This window comes from Oncorhynchus mykiss, chromosome 15, assembly GCF_013265735.2.
Source record: "Oncorhynchus mykiss isolate Arlee chromosome 15, USDA_OmykA_1.1, whole genome shotgun sequence".
Taxonomy (NCBI): Eukaryota; Metazoa; Chordata; class Actinopteri; order Salmoniformes; family Salmonidae; genus Oncorhynchus; species Oncorhynchus mykiss.
In genome coordinates, this window is record NC_048579.1 from 10,027,675 (window position 1) to 10,053,946 (window position 26,272).

The 26,272-nt window shown below is 44.4% G+C and overlaps 1 protein-coding gene across 3 annotated transcripts in view; it reads left to right on the top strand.

Annotated features, from left to right (window-relative positions):
- The window catches only part of LOC110489566 (semaphorin-5A), a 282,353-nt gene that overhangs the window by 156,576 nt on the left and 99,505 nt on the right, over window positions 1-26,272 (top strand). For all 3 annotated transcript variants that reach the window (XR_005036038.1, XM_036943684.1, XM_036943683.1), the window contains exons 10-12: window positions 2,250-2,454; window positions 15,508-15,715; window positions 24,875-24,992. Coding sequence is in view for 2 of the 3 variants with exons in the window: in XM_036943684.1 (XP_036799579.1) it covers window positions 2,250-2,454; window positions 15,508-15,715; window positions 24,875-24,992 (531 nt within the window). In the remaining variant the exon portion in view is untranslated. The remainder of the gene's footprint in view (window positions 1-2,249; window positions 2,455-15,507; window positions 15,716-24,874; window positions 24,993-26,272) is intronic.

The window sequence follows — 26,272 nt, forward strand, 5'->3', positions numbered from 1 at the left end:
TAATAGCTACCTAGTCTGACAAGAATGGTTGTCGAGAACACTCTAATACAGTTAACAACATTTACAAATCTGAAATCTTCTTTACTTGTGATTTATTCAACCCAGATGCAAATGCAGTTGCATTAATTTTTTTTCTAAAACACTTTAGTTGCATCCCATTGAATCCGGGGGTCATCGACTGAATTTGTATTAATCATTATAAATGTATTTAGTTCAATTTCAAATTGATCTCAGAGTATAGGATTTTGTAGTAATGAAGTGTTGAACCTCCATAATGTGGCTCTTTTTGTCACGGTTTTATTTATGTGAAAGAGAGTCAGACCAAAATGCGGCGTCGCTATAGCGATCCATGTTTAATAGGACAAAGTAAACACGATCAAATTCAAAAACAAATAAACGCAACACGAAAACCGAAACAGCCTAATACTGGTGCAAAGTAACACAGAGACAGGACCAAGGACATCAAGACACTAAGGACAATCACCCACAAAACCCAACACCAAACAGGCTACCTAAATATGGTTCCCAATCAGAGACAATGACGAACACCTGCCTCTGATTGAGAACCATATCAGGCCAAACATAGAACTAGACAAACTAGACATGTAACATAGAATGCCAAACAGCTCACACCCTGACCAACCAAAACATAGAAACATACAAAGCAAACTATGGTCAGGGTGTGACACTTTTAGGAGATTCGGACATTTGAAGTTGGCAGTAGTAAGCATGGTGGTCAGACAAGCTGATATGTTGTTTTTTTTATTCAAAGAAAACAGAGATAATATAATGAAATCCATTTGTGAGAATGTTTTAGTAGAAAGTGTACTCTTTTGCTTAATAAGGATTATGTACTCGCCAGGCATCAATGAGGTTGTAATCAGAGAGTATATACTGGAGACCCATGGTTGTGTGTGGATTGCAGTTGGTCTTGCTAGATTTGTCCCGCATGTCCAAAATGGCATTCATATCTGTCCAAATAACCAGATGGAATTCAGTTAATTCTAACAATAGTCTGTTCTGATAATCAGAAAACGTAGGAACATATGAATTTGAAGATGTAAATAACAATGAATGACATTTTCTTTCCATTATGGATAAATTTAAGAAAAGTTATTCTGACTTCTTGGTCTTTGCCTTTACCCAAGATGGTGAATTAGGGTTTGTTATGTATCATTATGATGAACACCTCTAGTTGTGTTTGGGGCTGATGAAAATCAGCCAGTTTGTGTAAATAGTTTTCTGTTCTCTGTGCGTCCTTTTGGAACAGGTGTGTTTCTTGTAGCATTGCTATATCAATGGTTTCTTGCTAGGAGATCAAGACAATGTTTAATAGGACCGTTTGGGCCTTTTATATTCCAAGAGAGAATAGCTGGTGTTGAAAGAATGTATTATTAATTATGTAATTGTTATCTTTGGTGTTAATAAGCGCATGGATGTAAAACAAAAAGCAGCACTCACAGGGAAACCCACCCATTGGTCATTACCCACAATGTCTCCTTATTGATATTTCTCCTTATCAATATGTCTCCTTATCAATGTGCCTCCTTATCGATATGTCTCCTTATCAATATGTCTCCTCATTGATATTTCTCCTTTTCAATATGTCTCCTTATCAATATATCTCCTTATTGATATGTCTCCTTATCAATATGTATCCTTATTGATATGCCTCCTCATTAAAGTCTCCTTATCAATCCTTATCAATACATATCCTTATAATATCTCTCCTTGTCAATATGACTCCTTATCAATATGCCTCCTTATTGATATGCCTCCTTATTAAAGTCTCCTTATCGATATGTCTCCTTATCATTACATATCCTTATAATATCTCTCCTTATTAATATGTATCCTTATTAATATGTATCCTTATCAATATGTCTCCTTATTAATACATATCCTTATAATATCTCTCCTTATTAACATGCATCCTTATCAATATGCCTTCTTATTAATAAAGTATGTCTCCTTATCAATGTGTTCTTAGTCATATGTCTCCTTATCAAATTTCTCCTTATCAATAATACTCCTTATCAAGATGACTCCTTATCAAGATGAATCCTTATCAATATGGCTCCTTATCAATATGTCTCCTTATCAAGATGACTCCTTATCAATATGTCTCCTTATCAATAATATTCCTTATCAATATGTCTCCTTATCAATAATATTCCTTATCAATTTTTCTCCTTATCAAGATGACTCCTTATCAAGATGATTCCTTATCAATGTCTCCATGTCTCCAGTGTGGTACCATAGATTATGGTTCCTATTTGAACCTGACAGAGAGGAACCTGCAGGATGCTCAGAAGTTCCTGCTGATGAACGAGGTGATCCAGCCGGTCCAGCCTGTCCCTTACTTCATGGAGGACGACGTTCGCTTCTCCCACGTAGCTGTGGATGTGGTGCAGGGCAAAGACATGCTGTTCCACATCATCTACCTGGCTACAGGTATGGGGAAACTGTGTGTGTGTGTTGAGTGGTGTTTTCCATCTCTCAGGCAGGGAGGGGGGGTAGTCTGTGTGTGTGTGTGTGTGTGTCTGTGCGTGCGAGTGCGCGTGTGCATGTGTGTGTGCATATGGGGACGTGTTGAACTATACTCGAGGGGACCAGCAGTCCCCACAAGGATAGTAAACTATTTTTTTTTGACCAACTGGGGACATTTTGTCCCCAAAAAGGTCAAATGCTATTTCTAAGGGGTTTAGTTTTAAGGTAGAATTAGTGTTAAGGTTAGATTTATGGTTAGATTTAGGGTTATAATTATATTTAGGGTTAGGGTTAAGGTTCAGTTTAGGGTAAGGGTTAGTGGTTAGGGTGTGTCCCCATAAGATTATTTAAAAAATACTCTTTGTATGTGTGCCGGTGTGTATGGAAGACACATGGCGGTTCATTGCCGTCCCATTGAAAGATTAGATGTCTTCCGTCACCTTTCTCAACCTCTCTACCACGAGCAGAATCAAAGGGCTAGAATTCAGATTAGTTGAAACACACACTTACACACATACAAAACACACACTTACACACTTACACACATACACACATACACACTTACACACAAACACACGCACACGCATACGCACACGCACACACACACACACAAACAAACACACAACCTCATGCACACCTTTACACAGAAGACAACCACACACATTCAACCCCCACCCCCCCCACACACACACACAAATCCCTCACTGAGAGATGGTAAACACCATTCAATCCCTCATAGAGAGATGGTAAACACCATTCAATCCCTCATAGAGAGATGGTAAACAAGATTCAATCCCTCATAGAGAGATGGTAAACAACATTCAATCCCTCATAGAGAGATGGTAAACACCATTCAATCCCTCATAGAGAGATGGTAAACAAGATTCAATCCCTCATAGAGAGATGGTAAACAACATTCAATCCCTCATAGAGAGATGGTAAACAACATTCAATCCCTCAAACAGCCATGCTCTGTCTCATACAGCCATGCTCTTTCTCATACAACCATGCTCTGTCTCACACAACCATGCTCTGTCTCATACAGCCATGTTCTGTCTCATACAGCTATGCTCTGTCTCATACAGCTATGCTCTGTCTCATACAGCCATGCTCTGTCTCATACAACCATGCTCTGTCTCATACAGCCATGTTCTTTGTCATACAGCCATGCTCTGTCTCATTCAACCATGCTCTTTCTCATACAGCCAGGCTCTGTCTCATACAGCCATGCTCTTTCTCATGCAGCCATTCTCTGTCTCATACAGCCATTCTCTGTCTCATACAGCCATTCTCTGTCTCATACAGCCATGCTCTTTCTCATGCAGCCATTCTCTGTCTCATACAGCCATGCTCTTTCTCATACAGCCATGCTCTGTATCATTCAACTATGCTCTTTCTCATACAGCCATGCTCTGTCTCATACAGCCATGCTCTGTCTCATACAGCCATGCTCTTTCTCATACAGCCATTCTCTGGCTCATACAGCCATGCTCTGTCTCATACAGCCATTCTCTGTCTCATACAGCCATGCTCTGTCTCATTCAACCATGCTCTTTCTCATTCAACCATGCTCTTTCTCATACAGCCATGCTCTGTCTCATACAGCCATGCTCTGTCTCATACAGCCATGCTCTTTCTCATACAGCCATTCTCTGTCTCATACAGCCATGCTCTGTCTCATACAGCCATTCTCTGTCTCATACAGCCATGCTCTGTCTCATACAGCCATGCTCTGTCTCATACAGCCATGCTCTGTCTCATAAAGCCATGCTCTGTCTCATAATGTCTCTTTGTTTTTCCTGGATCCCCCTTTCCACCTTTTCTCCATCACTAGCCTTGTGGACTTTCTGTCCGACACATCTGTTTGTGTGTGTGTGTGTGTGTGTGTGTGTGTGTGTGTGTGTGTGTGTGTGTGTGTGTGTGTGTGTGTGTGTGTGTGTGTGTGTGTGTGTGTGTGTGTGTGTGTGTGTGTGTGTGTGCGTGGATTTGTGTTTATACATGCGGGAGTGTGTCTGTGTGATCAAAGTGGCTTTAGCACGAGAGCAGTCAGTTCCCTGAGCAGAGGAGTTTCTGGATGCTCTCCAGATGCTAATGAAAACATCTGAACCAGTGCCAGGGCCATTTGCAGCGGCTAGCACACATAGCTAATCATCTATTAACAATGTAGTAAACTGCACTGATTGGGGACATTCTCTGGTAGTTTTACAAGGAGGCCAAACTACTAGGTAGTGCATTCAGCCTGGTCACTGTGATATCAGGTTGAGTGTAGTTCAGTGATTTTCCAACCTTTTGACATTGTGAATCACACAAAGCCTCACACAAAGGAACTAGCCAGGAACTATAATAGAACTGACCAGGAACTAGACAGGAACTAGCCAGGAACTATAATAGAACCTGCCAGGAACTAGCCAGGAACTATATTAGAACTGGCCAGGAACTAGCCAGGAACTATAATAGAACTAGCCAGGAACTAGCCAGGAACTATAATAGAACTGGCCCGGGAACTGGCCAGGAACTATAATAGAACTGGCCCGGGAACTGGCCAGGAACTATAATAGAAGAGGCCAGGAACTAGCCAGGAACTATAATAGAACCTGCCAGGAACTAGCCAGGAACTAGCCAGGAACTATAATAGAACTGGCCAGGAACTAGCCAGGAACTATAATAGAACTGGCTGGGAACTAGCCAGGAACTATAATAGAACTGGCCAGGAACTAGCCGTGAACTAGCCAGGAACTATAGTAGAACTGTCTGGGAACTAGCCAGGAACTATAATAGAACTGGCCGGGAACTAGCCAGGAACTATAATAGAACTGACCAGGAACTAGCCAGGAACTATAATAGAAGTGGCCAGGAACTATAATAGAAGTGGCCAGGAACTAGCCAGGAACTATAATAGAACTGGCCAGGAACTAGCCGGGAACTATAATAGAACTGACCAGGAACTAGCCAGGAACTATAATAGAAGTCGGCAGGAACTAGCCAGGAACTATAATAGAACTGACCAGGAACAAGCCGGGAACTAGCCAGGAACTATAGTAGAACTGGCCTGGAACTAGCCAGGAACTATAATAGAACTAACCAGGAATTATATTAGAACTGGCCAGGAACTAGCCAGGAACTATAATAGAACTGGCCGGGAACTAGCCAGGAACTATAATAGAACTGACCAGGAATTATATTAGAACTGGCCAGGAACTAGCCAGGAACTACAATAGAACTAACCAGGAACTAGCCAGGAACTAGCCAGGAACTATAATAGAAGTGGCCAGGAACTAGCCAGGAACTATAATAGAACTGACCAGGAACTAGCCGGGAACTAGCCAGTAACTATAGTAGAACTGGCTGGGAACTAGCCAGGAACTATAATAGAACCTGCCAGGAACTAGCCAGGAACTATATTAGAACTGGCCCGGGAACTGGCCAGGAACTATAATAGAAGAGGCCAGGAACTAGCCAGGAACTATAGTAGAACCTGCCAGGAACTAGCCAGGAACTAGCCAGGAACTATAATAGAACTGGCCAGGAACTAGCCAGGAACTATAATAGAACTAGCCAGGAACTAGCCAGGAGCTATATTCGAACTGGCCAGGAACTAGCCAGGAACTATAATAGAACTGGCTGGGAACTAGCCAGGAACTATAATAGAAGAGGCCAGGAACTAGCCAGGAACTATAATAGAACCTGCCAGGAACTAGCGAGGAACTAGCCAGGAACTATAATAGAACTGGCCAGGAACTAGCCAGGAACTATAATAGAACTAGCCAGGAACTAGCCAGGAGCTATATTCGAACTGGCCAGGAACTAGCCAGGAACTATAATAGAACTGGCTGGGAACTAGCCAGGAACTATAATAGAACTGGCCAGGAACTAGCCGTGAACTAGCCAGGAACTATAGTAGAACTGGCTGGAAACTAGCCAGGACCTATAATAGAACTGGCCGGGAACTAGCCAGGAACTATAATAGAACTGACCAGGAACTAGCCAGGAACTATAATAGAAGTGGCCAGGAACTATAATAGAAGTGGCCAGGAACTAGCCAGGAACTATAATAGAACTGACCAGGAACTAGCCAGGAACTAGCCAGGAACTATAATAGAAGTCGGCAGGAACTAGCCAGGAACTATAATAGACCTGACCAGGAACAAGCCGGGAACTAGCCAGGAACTATAGTAGAACTGGCCGGGAACTAGCCAGGAACTATAATAGAACTAACCAGGAATTATATTAGAACTGGCCAGGAACTATAATAGAACTGGCCCGGGAACTGGCCAGGAACTATAATAGAAGAGGCCAGGAACTAGCCAGGAACTATAATAGAACCTGCCAGGAACTAGCCAGGAACTAGCCAGGAACTATAATAGAACTGGCCAGGAACTAGCCAGGAACTATAATAGAACTAGCCAGGAACTAGCCAGGAGCTATATTAGAACTGGCCAGGAACTAGCCAGGAACTATAATAGAACTGGCCAGGAACTAGCCGTGAACTAGCCAGGAACTATAGTAGAACTGGCTGGGAACAAGCCAGGAACTATAATAGAACTGGCCGGGAACTAGCCAGGAACTAGCCAGGAACTAAAATAGAACCTGCCAGGAACTAGCCATGAACTATATTAGAACTGGCCAGGAACTAGCCAGGAACTATAATATAAGAGGACAGGGACTAGCCAGGAACTATAATAGAACCTGCCAGGAACTAGCCAGGAACTATATTAGAACTGGCCAGGAACTAGACAGGAACTATAATAGAACTAGCCAGGAACTAGCCAGGAACTATAATAGAACTGGCCCGGGAACTGGCCAGGAACTATAATAGAAGAGGCCAGGAACTAGCCAGGAACTATAATAGAACCTGCCAGGAACTAGCCAGGAACTAGCCAGGAACTATAATAGAACTGGCCAGGAACTAGCCAGGAACTATAATAGAACTAGCCAGGAACTAGCCAGGAGCTATATTCGAACTGGCCAGGAACTAGCCAGGAACTATAATAGAACTGGCTGGGAACTAGCCAGGAACTATAATAGAACTGGCCAGGAACTAGCCGTGAACTAGCCAGGAACTATAGTAGAACTGGCTGGGAACTAGCCAGGAACTATAATAGAACTGGCCGGGAACTAGCCAGGAACTATAATAGAACTGACCAGGAACTAGCCAGGAACTATAATAGAAGTGGCCAGGAACTATAATAGAAGTGGCCAGGAACTAGCCAGGAACTATAATAGAACTGGCCAGGAACTAGCCGGGAACTATAATAGAACTGACCAGGAACTAGCCAGGAACTAGCCAGGAACTATAATAGAAGTCGGCAGGAACTAGCCAGGAACTATAATAGAACTGACCAGGAACAAGCCGGGAACTAGCCAGGAACTATAGTAGAACTGGCCGGGAACTAGCCAGGAACTATAATAGAACTAACCAGGAATTATATTAGAACTGGCCAGGAACTAGCCAGGAACTATAATAGAACTGGCCGGGAACTAGCCAGGAACTATAATAGAACTGACCAGGAATTATATTAGAACTGGCCAGGAACTAGCCAGGAACTACAATAGAACTAACCAGGAACTAGCCAGGAACTAGCCAGGAACTATAATAGAAGTGGCCAGGAACTAGCCAGGAACTATAATAGAACTGACCAGGAACTAGCCGGGAACTAGCCAGTAACTATAGTAGAACTGGCTGGGAACTAGCCAGGAACTATAATAGAACCTGCCAGGAACTAGCCAGGAACTATATTAGAACTGGCCCGGGAACTGGCCAGGAACTATAATAGAAGAGGCCAGGAACTAGCCAGGAACTATAATAGAACCTGCCAGGAACTAGCCAGGAACTATAATAGAACTGGCCAGGAACTAGCCAGGAACTATAATAGAACTAGGCAGGAACTAGCCAGGAGCTATATTCGAACTGGCCAGGAACTAGCCAGGAACTATAATAGAACTGGCTGGGAACTAGCCAGGAACTATAATAGAAGAGGCCAGGAACTAGCCAGGAACTATAATAGAACCTGCCAGGAACTAGCCAGGAACTATAATAGAACTGGCTGGGAACTAGCCAGGAACTATAATAGAACTGGCCAGGAACTAGCCAGGAACTATAATAGAACTGGCTGGGAACTAGCCAGGAACTATAATAGAACTGGCCAGGAACTAGCCAGGAACTATAATAGAACTAGCCAGGAACTAGCCAGGAGCTATATTCGAACTGGCCAGGAACTAGCCAGGAACTATAATAGAACTGGCTGGGAACCAGCCAGGAACTATAATAGAACTGGCCAGGAACTAGCCGTGAACTAGCCAGGAACTATAGTAGAACTGGCTGGGAACTAGCCAGGACCTATAATAGAACTGGCCGGGAACTAGCCAGGAACTATAATAGAACTGACCAGGAACTAGCCAGGAACTATAATAGAAGTGGCCAGGAACTATAATAGAAGTGGCCAGGAACTAGCCAGGAACTATAATAGAACTGACCAGGAACTAGCCAGGAACTAGCCAGGAACTATAATAGAACTGACCAGGAACAAGCCGGGAACTAGCCAGGAACTATAGTAGAACTGGCCGGGAACTAGCCAGGAACTATAATAGAACTAACCAGGAATTATATTAGAACTGGCCAGGAACTAGCCAGGAACTATAATAGAACTGGCCTGGAACTAGCCAGGAACTATAATAGAACTGACCAGGAATTATATTAGAACTGGCCAGGAACTAGCCAGGAACTACAATAGAACTAACCAGGAACTAGCCAGGAACTAGCCATGAACTATAATAGAAGTGGCCAGGAACTAGCCAGGAACTATAATAGAACTGACCAGGAACTAGCCGGGAACTAGCCAGTAACTGTATTAGAACTGGCTGGGAACTAGCCAGGAACTATAATAGAACTGGCCGGGAACTAGCCAGGAACTATAATAGAACTGACCAGGAATTATATTAGAACTGGCCAGGAACTAGCCAGGAACTATAATAAAACTAACCAGGAACTAGCCAGGAACTATAATAGAAGTGGCCAGGAACTAGCCAGGAACTATATTAGAACTAGCCAGGAACTATAATAGAACTGGCCAGGAACTAGCCAGGAAGTAGCCAGGAACTATATTATAGCTGGCCAGGAACTAGACAGGAACTATAATAGAAGTGGCCAGGAACTAGCCGGGAAGTAGCCAGGAACTATATTAGAGCTGGCCAGGAACTAGACAGGAACTATAATAGAACTGGCTGGGAACTAGCCAGGAACTATAATAGAACTGACCAGGAACTAGCCGGGAACTAGCCAAGAACTATAGTAGAACTTGCTGGGAACTAGCCAGGAACTATAATAGAACTGACCAGGAATTAGCCAGGAACTATATTAGAACTGGCCGGGAACTAGGCAGGAACTATAATAGAACTGACCAGGAATTAGCCAGGAACTATAATAGAACTGGCCAGGAACTAGCTGGGAACTAACCAGGAACTATAATAGCATTGGCTGGGAACTAGCCAGGAACTATAATAGAACTAGCCAGGAACTATAATAGAACTGGCCAGGAACTATATTAGAACCAGCCATGAACTAGCCAGGAACTATAGTAGAACTGGCCCGGGAACTGGCCAGGAACTAGCCAGGAACTATAATAGCACTGGCCAGGAATTAGCCAGGAACTATAATAGAACTGGCCAGGAACTAGCTGGGAACTAACCAGGAACTATAATAGCATTGGCTGGGAACTAGCCAGGAACTATAATAGAACTAGCCAGGAACTATAATAGAACTGGCCAGGAACTATATTAGAACCAGCCATGAACTAGCCAGGAACTATAGTAGAACTGGCCCGGGAACTGGCCAGGAACTAGCCAGGAACTATAATAGCACTGGCCAGGAACTATAATATAACTGGCCAGGAACTATAATATAACTGGTCAGGAACTAGCCAGGAACTAGCCAGGAACTATAATAGAAGTGGCGAGGAACTAGCCAAGAACTATAATAGCACTGGCCAGGAACTATAATATAACTGGCCAGGAACTAGCCAGGAACTAGCCAGGAACAATTAATAGCACTGGCTAGGAACTCGCCAGGAACAATAATACAGTGCCTTGCGAAAGTATTCGGCCCCCTTGAACTTTGCGACCTTTTGCCACATTTCAGGCTTCAAACATAAAGATATAAAACTGTATTTTTTTGTGAAGAATCAACAACAAGTGGGACACAATCATAAAGTGGAACGACATTTATTGGATATTTCAAACTTTTTTAACAAATCAAAAACTTAAAAATTGGGCGTGCAAAATTATTCAGCCCCTTTACTTTCAGTGCAGCAAACTCTCTCCAGAAGTTCAGTGAGGATCTCTGAATGATCCAATGTTGACCTAAATGACTAATGATGATAAATACAAACCACCTGTGTGTAATCGGCAGGGTAGCTGGTAGCCTAGTGGTTAGAGCGTTGGACTAGTAACCGGAAGGTTGCGAGTTCAAACCCCCGAGCTGACAAGGTACAAATCTGTCGTTCTGCCCCTGAACAGGCAGTTAACCCCCTGTTCCCAGGCCGTCATTGAAAATAAGAATTTGTTCTTAACTGACTTGCCTGGTTAAATAAAGGTAAAATAAAAATTAAAAATTAAAATCAAGTCTCTGTATAAATGCACCTGCACTGTGATAGTCTCAGAGGTCTGTTAAAAGCGCAGAGAGCATCATGAAAAACAAGGAACACACCAGGCAGGTCTGAGATACTGTTGTGAAGAAGGTTAAAGCTGGATTTGGATACAAAAAGATTTCCCAAGCTTTAAACATCCCAAGGAGCACTGTGCAAGTGATAATATTGAAATGGAAGGACCACTGCAAATCTACCAAGACCTGGCCGTCCCTCTAAACCTTCAGCTCATACAAGGAGAAGACTGATCAGAGATGCAGCCAAGGCCCATGATCACTCTGGATGAACTGCAGAGATCTACAGCTGAGGTGGGAGACTCTGTCCATAGGACAACAATCAGTCGTATATTGCACAAATCTGGCCTTTATGGAAGAGTGGCAAGAAGAAAGCCATTTCTTAAAGATATCCATAAAAAGTGTTGTTTAAAGTTTGCCACAAGCCACCTGGGAGACACACCAAACATGTGGAAGAAGGTGCTCTGGTCAGATGAAACCAAAATGGAACTTTTTGGCAACAATGCAAAACGTTATGTTTGGCGTAAAAGCAACACAGCTCATCACCCTGAACACACTGTCAAACATGGTGGTGGCAGCATCATGGTTTGGGCCTGCTTTTCTTCAGCAGGGACAGGGAAGATGGTTAAAATTGATGGGAAGATGGATGGAGCCAAATACAGGACCATTCTGGAAGAAACCCTGATGGAGTCTGCAAAAGACCTGAGACTGGGACGGAGATTTGTCTTCCAACAAGACAATGATCCAAAACATAAAGCAAAATCTACAATGGAATGGTTCAAAAATAAACATATCCAGGTGTTAGAATGGCCAAGTCAAAGTCCAGACCTGAATCCAATCGAGAATCTGTGGAAAGAACTGAAAACTGCTGTTCACAAATGCTCTCCATCCAACCTCACTGAGCTCGAGCTGTTTTGCAAGGAGGAATGGGAAAAAATGTCAGTCTCTCGATGTGCAAAACTGATAGAGACATACCCCAAGCGACTTACAGCTGTAATCAGAGCAAAAGGTGGCGCACAAAGTATTAACTTAAGGGGGCTGAATAATTTTGCACGCCCAATTTTTCAGTTTTTGATTTGTTAAAAAAGTTTGAAATATCCAATAAATGTCGTTCCACTTCATGATTGTGTCCCACTTGTTGTTGATTCTTCACAAAAAAATACAGTTTTATATCTTTATGTTTGAAGCCTGAAATGTGGCAAAAGGTCGCAAAGTTCAAGGGGGCCGAATACTTTCGCAAGGCACTGTATAACTGGCCAGGAACTAGCCAGGAACTAGCCAGAAACTAGCCAGGAACTATAATAGAACTGGCCGGGAACTATAATACTGTTTTGTCATGTGGAACCAAAGTATTGCAAACATTTATTTGCATGTAGCTTTTAGTCAAGTTTTATCAATTTTTTTTTTTTTTTTCATTATATTTTCCCAAAATTTCATAGTATCCAATTTGTAGTTACAGTCTTTTCCCATCGCTGCAACTCCCGCACAGACTCAGGAGAGGCCGAAGGTCAAGAGCTGTGCATTCTCCAAAACACATCCCAGCAAAGCCACACTGATTCTTGACACAATACCCGCTTAACAAGGACGCCAGCCGCACCAATGTGTCGGACGAAACACCGTACACCTGGCGACCATGTCAGCTTTTACTGACCCCAGCCCGCCACAGGAGTCGCTAGTGCGCGATAGGACAAGAACATCCCTTCTGGCCAAACCCTCCCCTAACCCAGATGACGATTGGCCAATTGCTCACATTGGTCTCCTGGTCGCGGCCAGCTCCGACAGAGCCTGGATTTGAACCAGGATCTCTAGTGGCACAGCTAGGAGCTAGGATCTCTAGTGGCACAGTCTAAGGCACTGCGATGCACTGCGCCACTCGGGAGGCAGTCTTATTAATTTCTGAGTATCTCGGTTATTGGTTTCACTCCAGATCTATAAAAGACCCATTGCTGCATCTGTGAAAAACTCTGCTACAGGCAGGCCTCTACCTTTGTATTTTACCATCTTGAAGCTGTGTGTTTTGGGAATAGGAATTCTTACTGTTCCATTTTTAGATCTAGTTATGTCCCCACAGGAAATACATCTATAATTGATGATGTTTTCTCGAGTTGCCTCCAAATTATGTATTTTATGCAATCACAATGGGATTTTCCTATACTGGCATTCACATGGGATTTTCCTATCCTGGTCTGGAATACATGGAGTTTGAAGAGAGACACTGCGGGACACAGATAGTCTCTGTTACAGTATTGGAAATTGCAGGCCACACTTCTTGCCTAGAGAGTTTTCAGCTATACTTTTCGTGGCTGTTTATTTACCACCACAGACAGATGCTGGCACTAAGACCTCACTCAGTCAGCTGTATAAAGAAATAAGCAAACAGGAAACTGCTCACCCAGAGGCAGCGCTCCTAGTGGCCGGAGACTTTAATGCAGGGAAACTTAAATCAGTTCTACCAAATTTCCATTATGTTAAATGTGCAAAAAGAGGGGAATTTTTTTTTAGATCACCTGTACTCCACACATAGAGACGCGTACAAAGCTCTCGCACGCCCTCCATTTGGGAAATCCGACCACAACTCTATCCTCCTGATTCCTGCTTACAAGCAAAAATTAAAGCAGGAAGCACCAGTGACTCGGGCTATAAAAAAGTGGTCTGATGAAGCTGATGCTAAACTACAGGACTTTTTCGCTATCACAGACTGGAACATGTTCCGGGATTCTTCCGATGGCATTGAGGTGTACACCACTTCAGTCACTTAGAGTCAGTCACAGACTCTAACCCAGAAGCTTACAAGAAATCCTGTTATGCCCTGCGACGAACCATCAAACAGGCAAAGCGTCAATACAGGGCTAAGATTGAATCATACTACACCGGCTCCGACGCTTGTCTTATGTGGCAGGGCTTGCAAACTATTACAGACAACAAAGGGAAGCACAGCCGCGAGCCGCCCAGTGACAAGAGCCTACCAGATGAGTTAATAACTTCTTTGCTCGCGTCGAGGCAAGCAACACTGAAGCATGCATGAGAGCATCAGCTGTTCGGATTACTGTGTGATCACGCTCTCCGTAGCCGATGTGAGTAAGACCGTTAAACAGGTCAACATACATAAGGCCGCAGGACCAGACGGAATACCAGATGGATTACCAGGACGTGTGCTCCGGGCATGTGCTGACCAACTGGTAGGTGTCTTCACTGACATTTTCATCATGTCCCTGATTAAGTCTGTAATACCAACATGTTTCAAGCAGACCACCATAGTCCCTGTGCCCAAGAACACTAAGGTAACCTGCCTAAATGACTACAGACCCGTAGCACTCACGTCCGTAGCCATGAAGTGCTTTGAAAGGTTGGTAATGTCTCACATCAACACCATTATCCCAGAAACCCTAGACCCACTCCAATTTGCATACTGCCCAAACAGATCCACAGATGATGCAATCTTATTTCACTCCACAGTGCCTTTCCCACCTGGACAAAAGTAACACTTATGTGAGAATGCTATTCATTGACTAAAGCTCAGTGTTCGACACCAGAGTATCCTCAAAGCTCATCATTAAGCTAAGGATCCTGGGACTAAACTCCTCCCTCTGCAACTGGATCCTGGACTTCCTGTCTACACCTGTTGTATTCAGGGCATGTGACAAATAAACTTTGATTTGATTTGATTTGGGATTGCTGAGATCATCAGTAAATCAAGACTTCCTATGACGGCAGAATTTACCATGTCAAAAAACACTCCAGTTTAGATACTTAGAGTAAGATGCAGGAAGTAGTTCATTGGGGATGTTGTAACTTTGGCAAAGATGGAGTCAATTGTGACTCTTCCTCTCCCTCATTCACTCCCTTTGAAGAAGAACAATACTTTATTTATTCCATTTTGATCCATAATATCTCTCTTTTTTTTGTTTACCTGCTTCATCTATTTTTTGTTGAATTTTTACCCCTTTTTCTCCCTAATTTCGTGGTATCCAATTGTTTAGTAGCTACTATCTAGGCTAATCGCTACAACTCCCGTACAGGCTCGGGAGAGACGAAGGTTCAAAGCCATGCGTCCTCTGATATACAAGCCGCACTGCTTCTTAACCCAGCGCGCATCCAACCCGGAAGTCAGCCGCACCAATGTGTCGGAGGAAACACAGTGCACCTGGCAACCTTGGTTAGCGTGCACTGCGCCCGGTCCGCCACAGGAGTCGCTGGTGCGCGATGAGAGCCTGGGCGGGAACCCAGGGTCTCTGGTGGTACAGCTGGCGCTGCAGTACAGCGCCCTTAACCACTGCGCCACCCGGGAGGCCCTTACCTGCTTCATCTCAACCTCCTCTTCCTCTCTCATGATGACATTGTCTCACTCTCTCCTCTCCATCCAGACTATGGCACCATCCGTAAGGTCCTGTCTCCTCTGAACCAGTCCATGGGCAGCTGTCTATTGGATGAGATTGAGTTGTTTCCGCCCAGGAGGAAACAGCCAATCAGAAGCCTCCTGATCCTGCACAGCAGCAGTGAACTGTATGTCGGCGTCAGGGACCAAGTCATCAAGATACCACTGATGAGATGCGACTTTCACAAGACCAGAGAGTGAGTACACACACAGACAGGCGACGCAAAACCATGTTAGCTTCAGGTCTCAGGCAAGACCCAACCGCACACCAACACACATACACTACTCCTACACAACTACAGGTAGTTACAGAGTTCTTACAAGCAAATGACTTCAATTATATAGTGGACCTGGCATGATGCCAATGTAATGTACTTGTACCTTCTTGTCACCTCAGCTGCTGTGGCTGTTGTAGTGGGAGTGTGTTAGTGAGACGTATTGAATATCTGACCGAGGGAAAGCAGATCGTTCAGAGCACAGACCTGGATATGGAGCACACTGCCAAGGATAACAGTAGACCCATGCATGACTCACAGAGATAAGGCTTGCATCCTAAATGGGACCCTATTACCTGTTTTGTTCACTACTTTTTGATAGAGCTCCGGTCAACAAAAAAGTGCACACTATATGGAATAGGTTGCCATTTGGGACGCATTGCTTTACAGAGACAGAGTCACTGGAGCATGGAGACTATCAACTCCAATGAAGAGAGCTGGAAAAACAATAGTTCATCATTTCATTAATATAGATGAAGAGACGTGCAGATTTAATCTCACAGACAAATAAGTTATTCTCGGGGTTTAGATAAATGGAGATACATGATAACACCTGGGGCTGTAGGAGATACATGATTTCACCTGGGGCTGTAGGAGATACTTGATAACACCTGGGGCTGTAGGAGATACATGATAACATCTGGGGCTGTAGGAGATACATGATAACACCTGGGGCTGTAGGAGATACTTGATAACACCTGGGGCTTTAGGAGATACATGATAACACCTGGGGCTGTAGGAGATACAGTGGGGCAAAAAAGTCACCAACAAACAAGCAAGATTTCTGGCTCTCACAGACCTGTAACTTCTTCTTTAAGAGGCTCCTCTGTCCTCCACGACCTGCAGAGAGCTGGGACCAAAGTAACAAAGCCTACCATCAGTAACACACTACGCCGCCAGGGACTCAAATCCTGCAGTGCCAGACGTGTCCCCCTGCTTAAGCCAGTACATGTCCAGGCCCGTCTGAAGTTTGCTAGAGAGCATTTGGATGATCCAGAAGAAGATTGGGAGAATGTCATATGGTCAGATGAAACCAAAATATAACTTTTTGGTAAAAACTCAATTCGTCAAGTTTGGAAGACAAATAATGCTGAGTTGCATCCAAAGAACACCATACCTACTGTGAAGCATGGGGGTGGAAACATAATGCGTTGGGGCTGTTTTTCTGCAAAGGGACCAGGATGACTGATCTTTGTAAAGGAAAGAATGAATGGGGTCATGTATCGTGAGATTTTGAGTGAAAATCTCCTTCCATCAGCAAGGGCATTGAAGATGAAACGTGGCTGGGTCTTTCAGCATGACAATGATCCCAAACACACCGCCCGGGCAACGAAGGAGTGGCTTCGTAAGAAGCATTTCAAGGTCCTGGAGTGGCCTAGCCATTCTCCAGATCCCCACCCCATAGAAAATCTTTGGAGGGAGTTGAAAGTCCGTGTTGCCCAGCAACAGCAAAACATCACTGCTCTAGATGAGATCTGCATGAAGGAATGGGCAAAATACCAGCAACAGTGTTTGAAAACCTTGTGAAGACTTACAGAAAACGTTTGACCTCTGTCATTGCCAACAAAGGGTATATAACAAAGTATTGAGATAGACTTTTGTTATTGACCAAATACTTATTTTCCACCATAATTTGCAAATAAATTCATTAAAAATCCTACAATGTGATTTTCTAGTTTTTTTTTCTCATTTTGTCTGTCATAGTTGAAGTGTACCTATGATGAAAATTACAGGCCTCTCTCATATTTTTAAGTGGGAGAACTTGCACAATTGGTGGCTGACTAAATACTTTTTTGCCCCACTGTACATGATAACACCTGGGGCGGTAGGAGATACATGATAACACCTGGGGCTGTAGGAAATACATGATAACACCTGGGGCTATAGGAGATACTTGATAACACCTGGGGCTGTAGGAGATACATGATAACACCTGGGGCTATAGGAGATACTTGATAACACATGGGGCTATAGGAAATACATGATAACACCTGGGGCTATAGGAGATAATTGATAACACCCCGGGCTATAGGAAATACATGATAACACCTGGGGCTATAGGAGATACATGATAACACCTGGGGCTATAGGAGATACATGATAACACCTGGGGCTGAAAGAGATCATCATCATTGTAGATTTTTAATCTTCTGACATACGTTCTCTGTTTGTGTGTGTGTGTGTTTTCACCAACCTGTGTGTGTGTGTGTGTGTGTGTGTGTGTGTGTGTGTGTGTGTGTGTGTGTGTGTGTGTGTGTGTGTGCGACAGTACACAATATATCACCATTATGTCCCACATGCGCTGGGATCCTCTTAGGCTATTACCAGCTGTTACTATCTGTCTATCTCAGAGATCAGTCTGTGTTGTGTATCTAATATCAGTCTGTGTTGTGTATCAGAGATCAGTCTGTGTTGTGTATCAAATATCAGTCTGTGTTGTGTATTAGAGATCAGTCTGTTTTGTGTATCAGAGATCAGTCTGTTTTGTGTATCAGAGATCAGTCTGTTTTGTTTATCAGAGATCAGTCTGTGTTGTGTATCAGAGATCAGTCTGTGTTGTGTTGTGTGTCAGAAATCAGTCTAGGTTGTGTCTCAGAGATCAGTCTGTGTTGTGTATCAGAGACCAGTCTCTGTTGTGGATGAGAGATCAGTCTAGGTTGTGTTGTGTGTCAGAGATCAGTCTGTGTTGTGTTTCAGAGATCAGTCTGTGTTGTGTATAAGAGATCAGTCTGTATTGTGTATAAGAGATCAGTCTGTGTTGTGTTTCAGAGATCAGTCTGTGTTGTGTATCAGAGATCAGTCTGTGTTGTGTATCAGAGATCAGTCTGTGTTGTGTTGTGTGTCAGAAATCAGTCTAGGTTGTGTCTCAGAGATCAGTCTGTGTTGTGTCTCAGAGATCAGTCTGTGTTGTGTATCAGAGATCAGTCTGTGTTGTGTATAAGAGATCAGTCTAGGTTGTGTTGTGTGTCAGAGATCAGTCTGTGTTGTGTTTCAGAGATCAGTCTGTGTTGTGTGTCAGAGATCAGTCTGTGTTGTGGATACAAGATCAGTCTAGGTTGTGTTGTGTGTCAGAGATCAGTCTGTGTTGTGTATAAGAGATCAGTCTGTGCTGTGTGTCAGAGATCAGTCAGTGTTGTGTTTCAGAGATCAGTCTGTGTTGTGTCTGAGAGATCAGTCTGTGTTGTGTCTCAGAGATCAGTCTGTGCTGTGTGTCAGAGATCAGTCAGTGTTGTGTTTCAGAGATCAGTCTGTGTTGTGTCTTAGAGATCAGTCTGTGTTGTGTCTCAGAGATCAGTCCGTGATGTGTTTCAGAGATCAGTCTAGGTTGTGTCTTAGAGATCAGTCTATGTTGTGTTGTGTATCAGAGATCAGTCTGTGTTGTGTGTGTTGTGACACTGCTCTCTTTTTGGCATTACAGAAAGAGACATCAGGTCATTTATGGTGCTCGAAACCTCCCATACACAGACCTGAAAAAGCTGCTATTTGTCTGGTCCCATGACAAATCTGTATTGTGAAAATAGTTTGTTTTTAAGCAGAAAATATGTAGACACTCAAATACATGCTTCAGGTATTTTGACTGTACATGGCCTAACATAGAGATAAATCTGAATAATTTGCCTATAAAGTTTCCAGATCAGAACATGACTCTTGAACAAGCTTTTCACAATTGATCACATTAAATCAAATCAAATCAAATCAAATTTTATTTGTCACATACACATGGTTAGCAGATGTTAATGCGAGTGTAGCGAAATGCTTGTGCTTCTAGTTCCGACAATGCAGTAATAACCAACAAGTAATCTAACTAACAATTCCAAAACTACTGTCTTGTACACAGTGTGAGGGGATAAAGAATATGTACATAAGGATATATGAATGAGTGATGGTACAGAGCAGCATAGTCAAGATACAGTAGATGGTATCGAGTACAGTATATACATATGAGATGAGTATGTAAACAAAGTGGCATAGTTAAAGTGGCTAGTGATACATGTATTACATAAGGATACAGTCGATGATATAGAGTACAGCATATACGTATGCATATGAGATGAAAAATGTAGGGTAAGTAACATTATATAAGGTAGCATTCTTTAAAGTGGCTAGTGATATATTTACATCATTTCCCATCAATTCCGATTATTAAAGTGGCTGGAGTTGAGTCAGTGTCAGTGTGTTGGCAGCAGCCACTCAATGTTAGTGGTGGCTGTTTAACAGTCTGATGGCCTTGAGATAGAAGCTGTTTTTCAGTCTCTCGGTCCCAGCTTTGATGCACCTGTACTGACCTCGCCTTCTGGATGATAGCGGGGTGAACAGGCAGTGGCTCGGGTGGTTGATGTCCTTGATGATCTTTATGGCCTTCCTGTGACATCGGGTGGTGTAGGTGTCCTGGAGGGCAGGTAGTTTGCCCCCGGTGATGCGTTGTGCAGACCTCACTACCCTCTGGAGAGCCTTACGGTTGAGGGCGGAGCAGTTGCCGTACCAGGCAGTGATACAGCCCGCCAGGATGCTCTCGATTGTGCATCTGTAGAAGTTTGTGAGTGCTTTTGGTGACAAGCCGAATTTCTTCAGCCTCCTGAGGTTGAAGAGGCGCTGCTGCGCCTTCTTCACAATGCTGTCTGTGTGAGTGGACCAATTCAGTTTGTCTGTGATGTGTATGCCGAGGAACTTAAAACTTGCTACCCTCTCCACTACTGTTCCATCGATGTGGATAGGGGGGTGTTCCCTCTGCTGTTTCCTGAAGTCCACAATCATCTCCTTAGTTTTGTTGACGTTGAGTGTGAGGTTATTTTCCTGACACCACACTCCGAGGGCCCTCACCTCCTCCCTGTAGGCCGTCTCGTCTTTGTTGGTAATCAAGCCTACCACTGTTGTGTCGTCCGCAAACTTGATGATTGAGTTGGAGGCGTGCGTGGCCACGCAGTCGTGGGTGAACAGGGAGTACAGGAGAGGGCTCAGAATGCACCCTTGTGGGGCCCCAGTGTTGAGGATCAGCGGGGAGGAGATGTTGTTGCCTACCCTCACCACCTGGGGGCGGCCCGTCAGGAAGTCCAGTACCCAGTTGCACAGGGCGGGGTCGAGACCCAGGGTCTCGAGCTTGATGACAAGCTTGGAGGGTACTATGGCGTTGAATGCTGAGCTGTAGTCAATGAACAGCATTCTCACATAGGTATTCCTCTTGTCTAGATGGGTTAGGGCAGTGTGCAGTGTGGTTGAGATTGCATCGTCTGTGGACCTATTGGGGAGGTAAGCAAATTGGAGTGGGTCTAGGGTGTCAGGTAGGATGGAGGTGATATGGTCCTTGACTAGTCTCTCAAAGCACTTCATGATGACGGAAGTGAGTGCTACGGGGCGGTAGTCGTTTAGCTCAGTTACCTTAGCTTTCTTGGGAACAGGAACAATGGTGGCCCTCTTGAAGCATGTGGGAACAGCAGACTGGTATAGGGATTGATTGAATATGTCCGTAAACACACCGGCCAGCTGGTCTGCGCATGCTCTGAGGGCGCGGCTGGGGATGCCGTCTGGGCCTGCAGCCTTGCGAGGGTTAACACGTTTAAATGTCTTACTCAACTCGGCTGCAGTGAAGGAGAGACCGCATGTTTTCGTTATACTATATCTTTCCTCTCTCCTCCTCTCACCTCCTCTCTCCTTCTCTCACCTCCTCTCTCCATCTGCCTCCTCCTCTTTCCTTCTCTCTCCTCCTCTCTACTTCTCTCTCCTTCTGTCTCCTCCTCTTTCCTTCTGTCCTCTCTCTTTCTGCCTCCTCCTCTCTCCTTCTGTCTCCTCTCTCCTTCTCTCATCTTCTGTCTCATTCTCTATCCTTCTGTCTCCTTCTCTCTCCTCTCTCCTCCTCTCTCCTCCTCTCTCCTTCTGACTGCTCTTTCCTCCTCTCTCCTTCTGTCTCCTTCTCTCTCCTCTCTCTTCCTCTCTCCTTCTCTCACCTTCTCTCTCCTCCTTCTGTCCTCTCTTTTTTCTCTTTCTCTCTTCTTCTCTCTCCTCCTGTCTCCTCCTGTCTCCTTCTGTCTCCTCCTCTTGCCTTCTATCTCCTTCTCTCTCCTCCTCTGTCTTTTTCTCTCTCCTTTTCTCTCCTTCTCTCTCCTTCTGTTTCCTCCTCTCTCCTCCTCTCTTTTTTTCTCTTTCTCTCTTCTTCTCTCTCCTCCTGTCTCCTCCTGTCTCCTTCTGTCTCCTGCTCTCTCCTCCTCTCCCCTTCTGTCTCCTCTCTCCTTCTGTCTCATTCTCTCCTCTCAATTCAATTCAATTCAAGGGGGCTTTATTGGCATGGGGAACATGTGTTAACATTGCCAAAGCAAGTGAGGTAGACAATATACAAAAGTGAAATAAACAATAAAAATGAACAGTAAACATTACACATACAGAAGTTTCAAAACAATAAAGCCATTACAAATGTCATATTATGTACATATACAGTGTTGTAACAATGTACAAATGGTTAAAGTACACAAGGGAAAATAAATAAGCATAAATATGGGTTGTATTTACAATGTTGTTTGTTCTTCACTGGTTGCCCTTTTCTTGTGGCAACAGGTCACAAATCTTGCTGCTGTGATGGCACACTGTGGTATTTCACCCAGTAGATATGGGAGTTTATCGAAATTGTTTTTGTTTTTGAATTCTTTGTGGATCTGTGTAATCTGAGGGAAATATGTGTCTCTAATAAGGTCATACATTGGGCAGGAGGTTAGGAAGTGCAGCTCAGTTTCCACATTGTAACGGCATTCAGAGGTGGAAGAAGGATTCTACCAAAGAGCAGCGTGGTAAGTGTTCATGATGATTTATTCAAAACGAACTGAACACTGAAATACAAAACAATAAACGATGAGAACAAAACGAAAACCGAAACAGTACCGTGTGGCCAAAACACTCACACGGAAACAAACACCCACAAACCAAAAGTGAAACCCAGGCAACTAACGACACCTGCCTCTGATTGAGAATCATACTAGGCTGAACACAAAAACCAACATAGAAAAACAAACATAGACTGCCCACCCCAACTCACGCCCTGACCATACCAAAACAAAGAATAAAATAACAGAACTATGGTCAGTACGTGACCCACATCATATTGTGGGCAGTGTGCACATAGCCTGTCTTCTCTTGAGAGCCATGTCTGCCTACGACAGCCTTTCTCAATAGCAAGGCTGTACTCACTGAGTCTGTACATAGTCAAAGCTTTCCTTAAGTTATTTCCTTCTGTCTCCTTCTCTCTCCTCTCTCTTTCTCTCTCCTTCTAGCTCCTTCTCTCCTCCTTCTGTCCTCCTCTCCTCCTTTTGCCTTCTCTCTCCTTCTGTTTCCTCCTCTGTCTCTTTCTCTCTCCTTCTGTCTCCTTCTGTCTCCTCCTCTCTCCTCTCTCCTGTCTCCTCCCTCCTTCTGGCTCCTTCTCTCCTCTCTCCTCCTCTCTCCTTCTGTCTCTTTCTCTCTCCTTCTCTCTACTTCTGTCTCCTCCTCTCTCCTTCTCTCTACTTCTGTCTCCTCCTCTCTCCTTCTCTCTTCTTCTCTCTCCTTCTGTCTCCTCACTCTGTCTGGCTCCTTCTCTCTCCTTCTATCTCATTCTCTCCTCTCTCCTCTCTCCTTCTGTCTCTTTCTCTCTCCTTCTCTCTACTTCTCTCGGCTTCTGTCTCATTCTCTCCCCTCTCCTCCTCTCTCCTTCTTTCTCTTTCTCTCTCCTTCTCTCTCCTTCTGTCTCCTTCTCTCTCCTTCTGTCTCTCTCTTCCTCTCTCCTTCTGTCTCTGTCTCTCTCCTTCTGTCTCCTCCTCTCTCCTTCTGTCTCCTCCTCTCTCCTTCTGTCTCATTCTCTCCTCTCTCCTCTCTCCTTCTGTCTCATTCTCTCCTCTCTCCTCTCTCCTTCTGTCTCTTTCTCTCTCCTTCTCTCTACTTCTCTCTGCTTCTGTCTCATTCTCTCCCCTCTCCTCCTCTCTCCTTCTTTCTCTTTCTCTCTCCTTCTCTCTCTTTCTGTCTCCTTCTCTCTCCTTCTGTCTCTCTCCTCCTCTCTCCTTCTGTCTCTGTCTCTCTCCTTCTGTCTCCTCTCTCCTTCTGTCTCCTCCTCTCTCCTTCTGTCTCATTCTCTCTTCTCTCCTCTCTCCTCCGCTCTTCTTCTGTCTCCTTCTGTCTCTCCTTCTCTCTCCTCTCTCCTCTCTCCTCTCTCCTCTCTCCTTCTGTCTCCTCTCTCCTTCTGGCGCCTTCTCTCTCCTTCTGTCTCATTCTCTCCTCTCTCCTCCTCTCTCCTGTCTCTTTCTCTCTCCTTCTCTCTACTTCTGTCTCCTCCTCTCTCCTTCTGTCTCCTCTTTCCTTCTCTCTTCTTCTCTCTCCTTCTGTCTCATTCTCTCCCCTCTCCTCTCTCCTTCTGTCTCTTTCTCTCTCCTTCTCTCTACATCGGTCTCCTCCTCTCTCCTTCTGTCTCCTCTCTCCTTCTCTCTCCTTATGTCTCCTCTTCTCTCCTTCTGTCTCATTCTCTCCTCTCTCCTCTCTCCTTCTGTCTCTTTCTCTCTCCCTCTCTCTACTTCTGTCTCCTTCTCTCTCCTTCTCTCTCCTTCTCTCCCCTCCTCTCTCCTTCTGTCTCATTCTCTCTCCCTCTCTCTACTTCTGTCTCCTTCACTCTCCTTCTCTCTTATTCTCTCCTCTCTCCTCCTCTCTCCTTCTCTCTCCTTCTGTCTCCTCCACTCTCCTTCTCTCTCCTTCTGTATCATTCTGTCTCCTCCGCTCTCCTCCTCTCTCCTCCTCTCTCCTCTGTGTCCTTCTCTCTCCTTCTGTCTCCTCCACTCTCCTTCTCTCTCCTTCTGTATCATTCTGTCTCCTCCGCTCTCCTACTCTCTCCTCCTCTCTCCTCTGTCTCCTTCTCTCTACTTCTGTCTCTCTCCTCTCTCCTCCTCTCTCCTTCTGTCTCCTCTCTCCTCCTCTCTCCTCTCTCCCTCTGTCTCCTCCTCTCTCCTTCTGTCTCTTTCTCTCTCCTCTCTCCTTCTGTCTCCTTCTGTCTCCTCCTCTCTCCTTCTGTCTCCTTTTCTCTCATTATTTAATATATTAATCAATCAATCAATCACTATTCTCTCTCCACTCTGTCAGGGGGTGTGTTGGGGCGAGGGACCCTTACTGTGGCTGGGACCTGGTGTTAAGGAAGTGTACCACCCTGGAGGAGAGTGTCAGCATGAGCCAATGGGAACAGAGCATCACTAAATGCCCTGTGAGTACGCAGAATGCACTATGCCACACACACACACACACACACACACACACACACACACACACACACACACACACACACACACACACACCCACACACACACACACACACACACACACACACACACACACACACACACACACACACACACACACACACACACACACACACACACACACACACTCAGTCACCCTCTGGGAAATGCATTTTCTCCCCAGCAATTCCTGTTGAAATGAATAGGGGTGATTACTCAATCAATCTCCACTGTCTTCGTGATCATTACCTCATTCTCAGCAGTCCGCCCGTTCATTCTTCCACCTCCCAATTGGGGGGATTGATTTCACTGCGACACCGCTAAATGAAAGGGTAATTGTCGTGTGCCTGACAGACATCCATTCTGAGGCAGTGACCATGGGCAGTATTGAGTGCTGCCCTGGTCTTGTATGTGGTTCCATGTTCAACAGTATCTGTTGGCAAACACTCACACACACACACTCACGAACATGCACAAACACACAAAACCCTTACGCATACAGTCTCTTTGAAGTTCATCGTCAGGCCTAAGTGGTACACTCTACTGGTCTACTGACAGCACTGGCTGTCTCCGTCTGATGACATCATAGTCAGCTAAAAGACAGTGTAAACACAGACACTATTACAGATGTCCTTGCCTGTTCTCTGGCCCTGCTTCCTTCCTTTTGATGAAAGACAGGAGGGGAACATACCATTTCCTTAGTTAACCTTTATTTAGCCAGGTAAATCATTGAGAATGAGAACAAAATTATATTTTACAATAACTTCCTGTTTGCCAACGGAACAATGGATTCCTGTGTTGCCCAGACAAACTGTGAGTCATTTGGTTATTGTTGTAGGACTTCCATTGACATACTGACGACTGGCTGCTTCCCCACTTCAATAGAGTCAGATTAACTTGTGGATACCATTTTCATGTCTCTGTGTCCAGTATGAAGGACGTTAGAGGTAGTTTTGTGAGCCAATGCTAACTAGCGTTAGCGCAGTGACTGGCAGTGTATGGGTATCTACTAGCATGTTAGCAAATACCAATACACTTCCAGTCATTGTGCTAACGCTAGTTACCAATTGCTCAAGTGCTAGTTAGCAACTTCCTTCAAACTGCAGGCAGAGACATACAGTGGGGCAAAAAAGTATTTAGTCAGCCACCAATTGTGCAAGTTCTCCCACTTAAAAAGACGAGAGAGGCCTGTAATTTTCATCATAGGTACACTTCAACTATGACAGACAAAATGAGAAAAAAAATT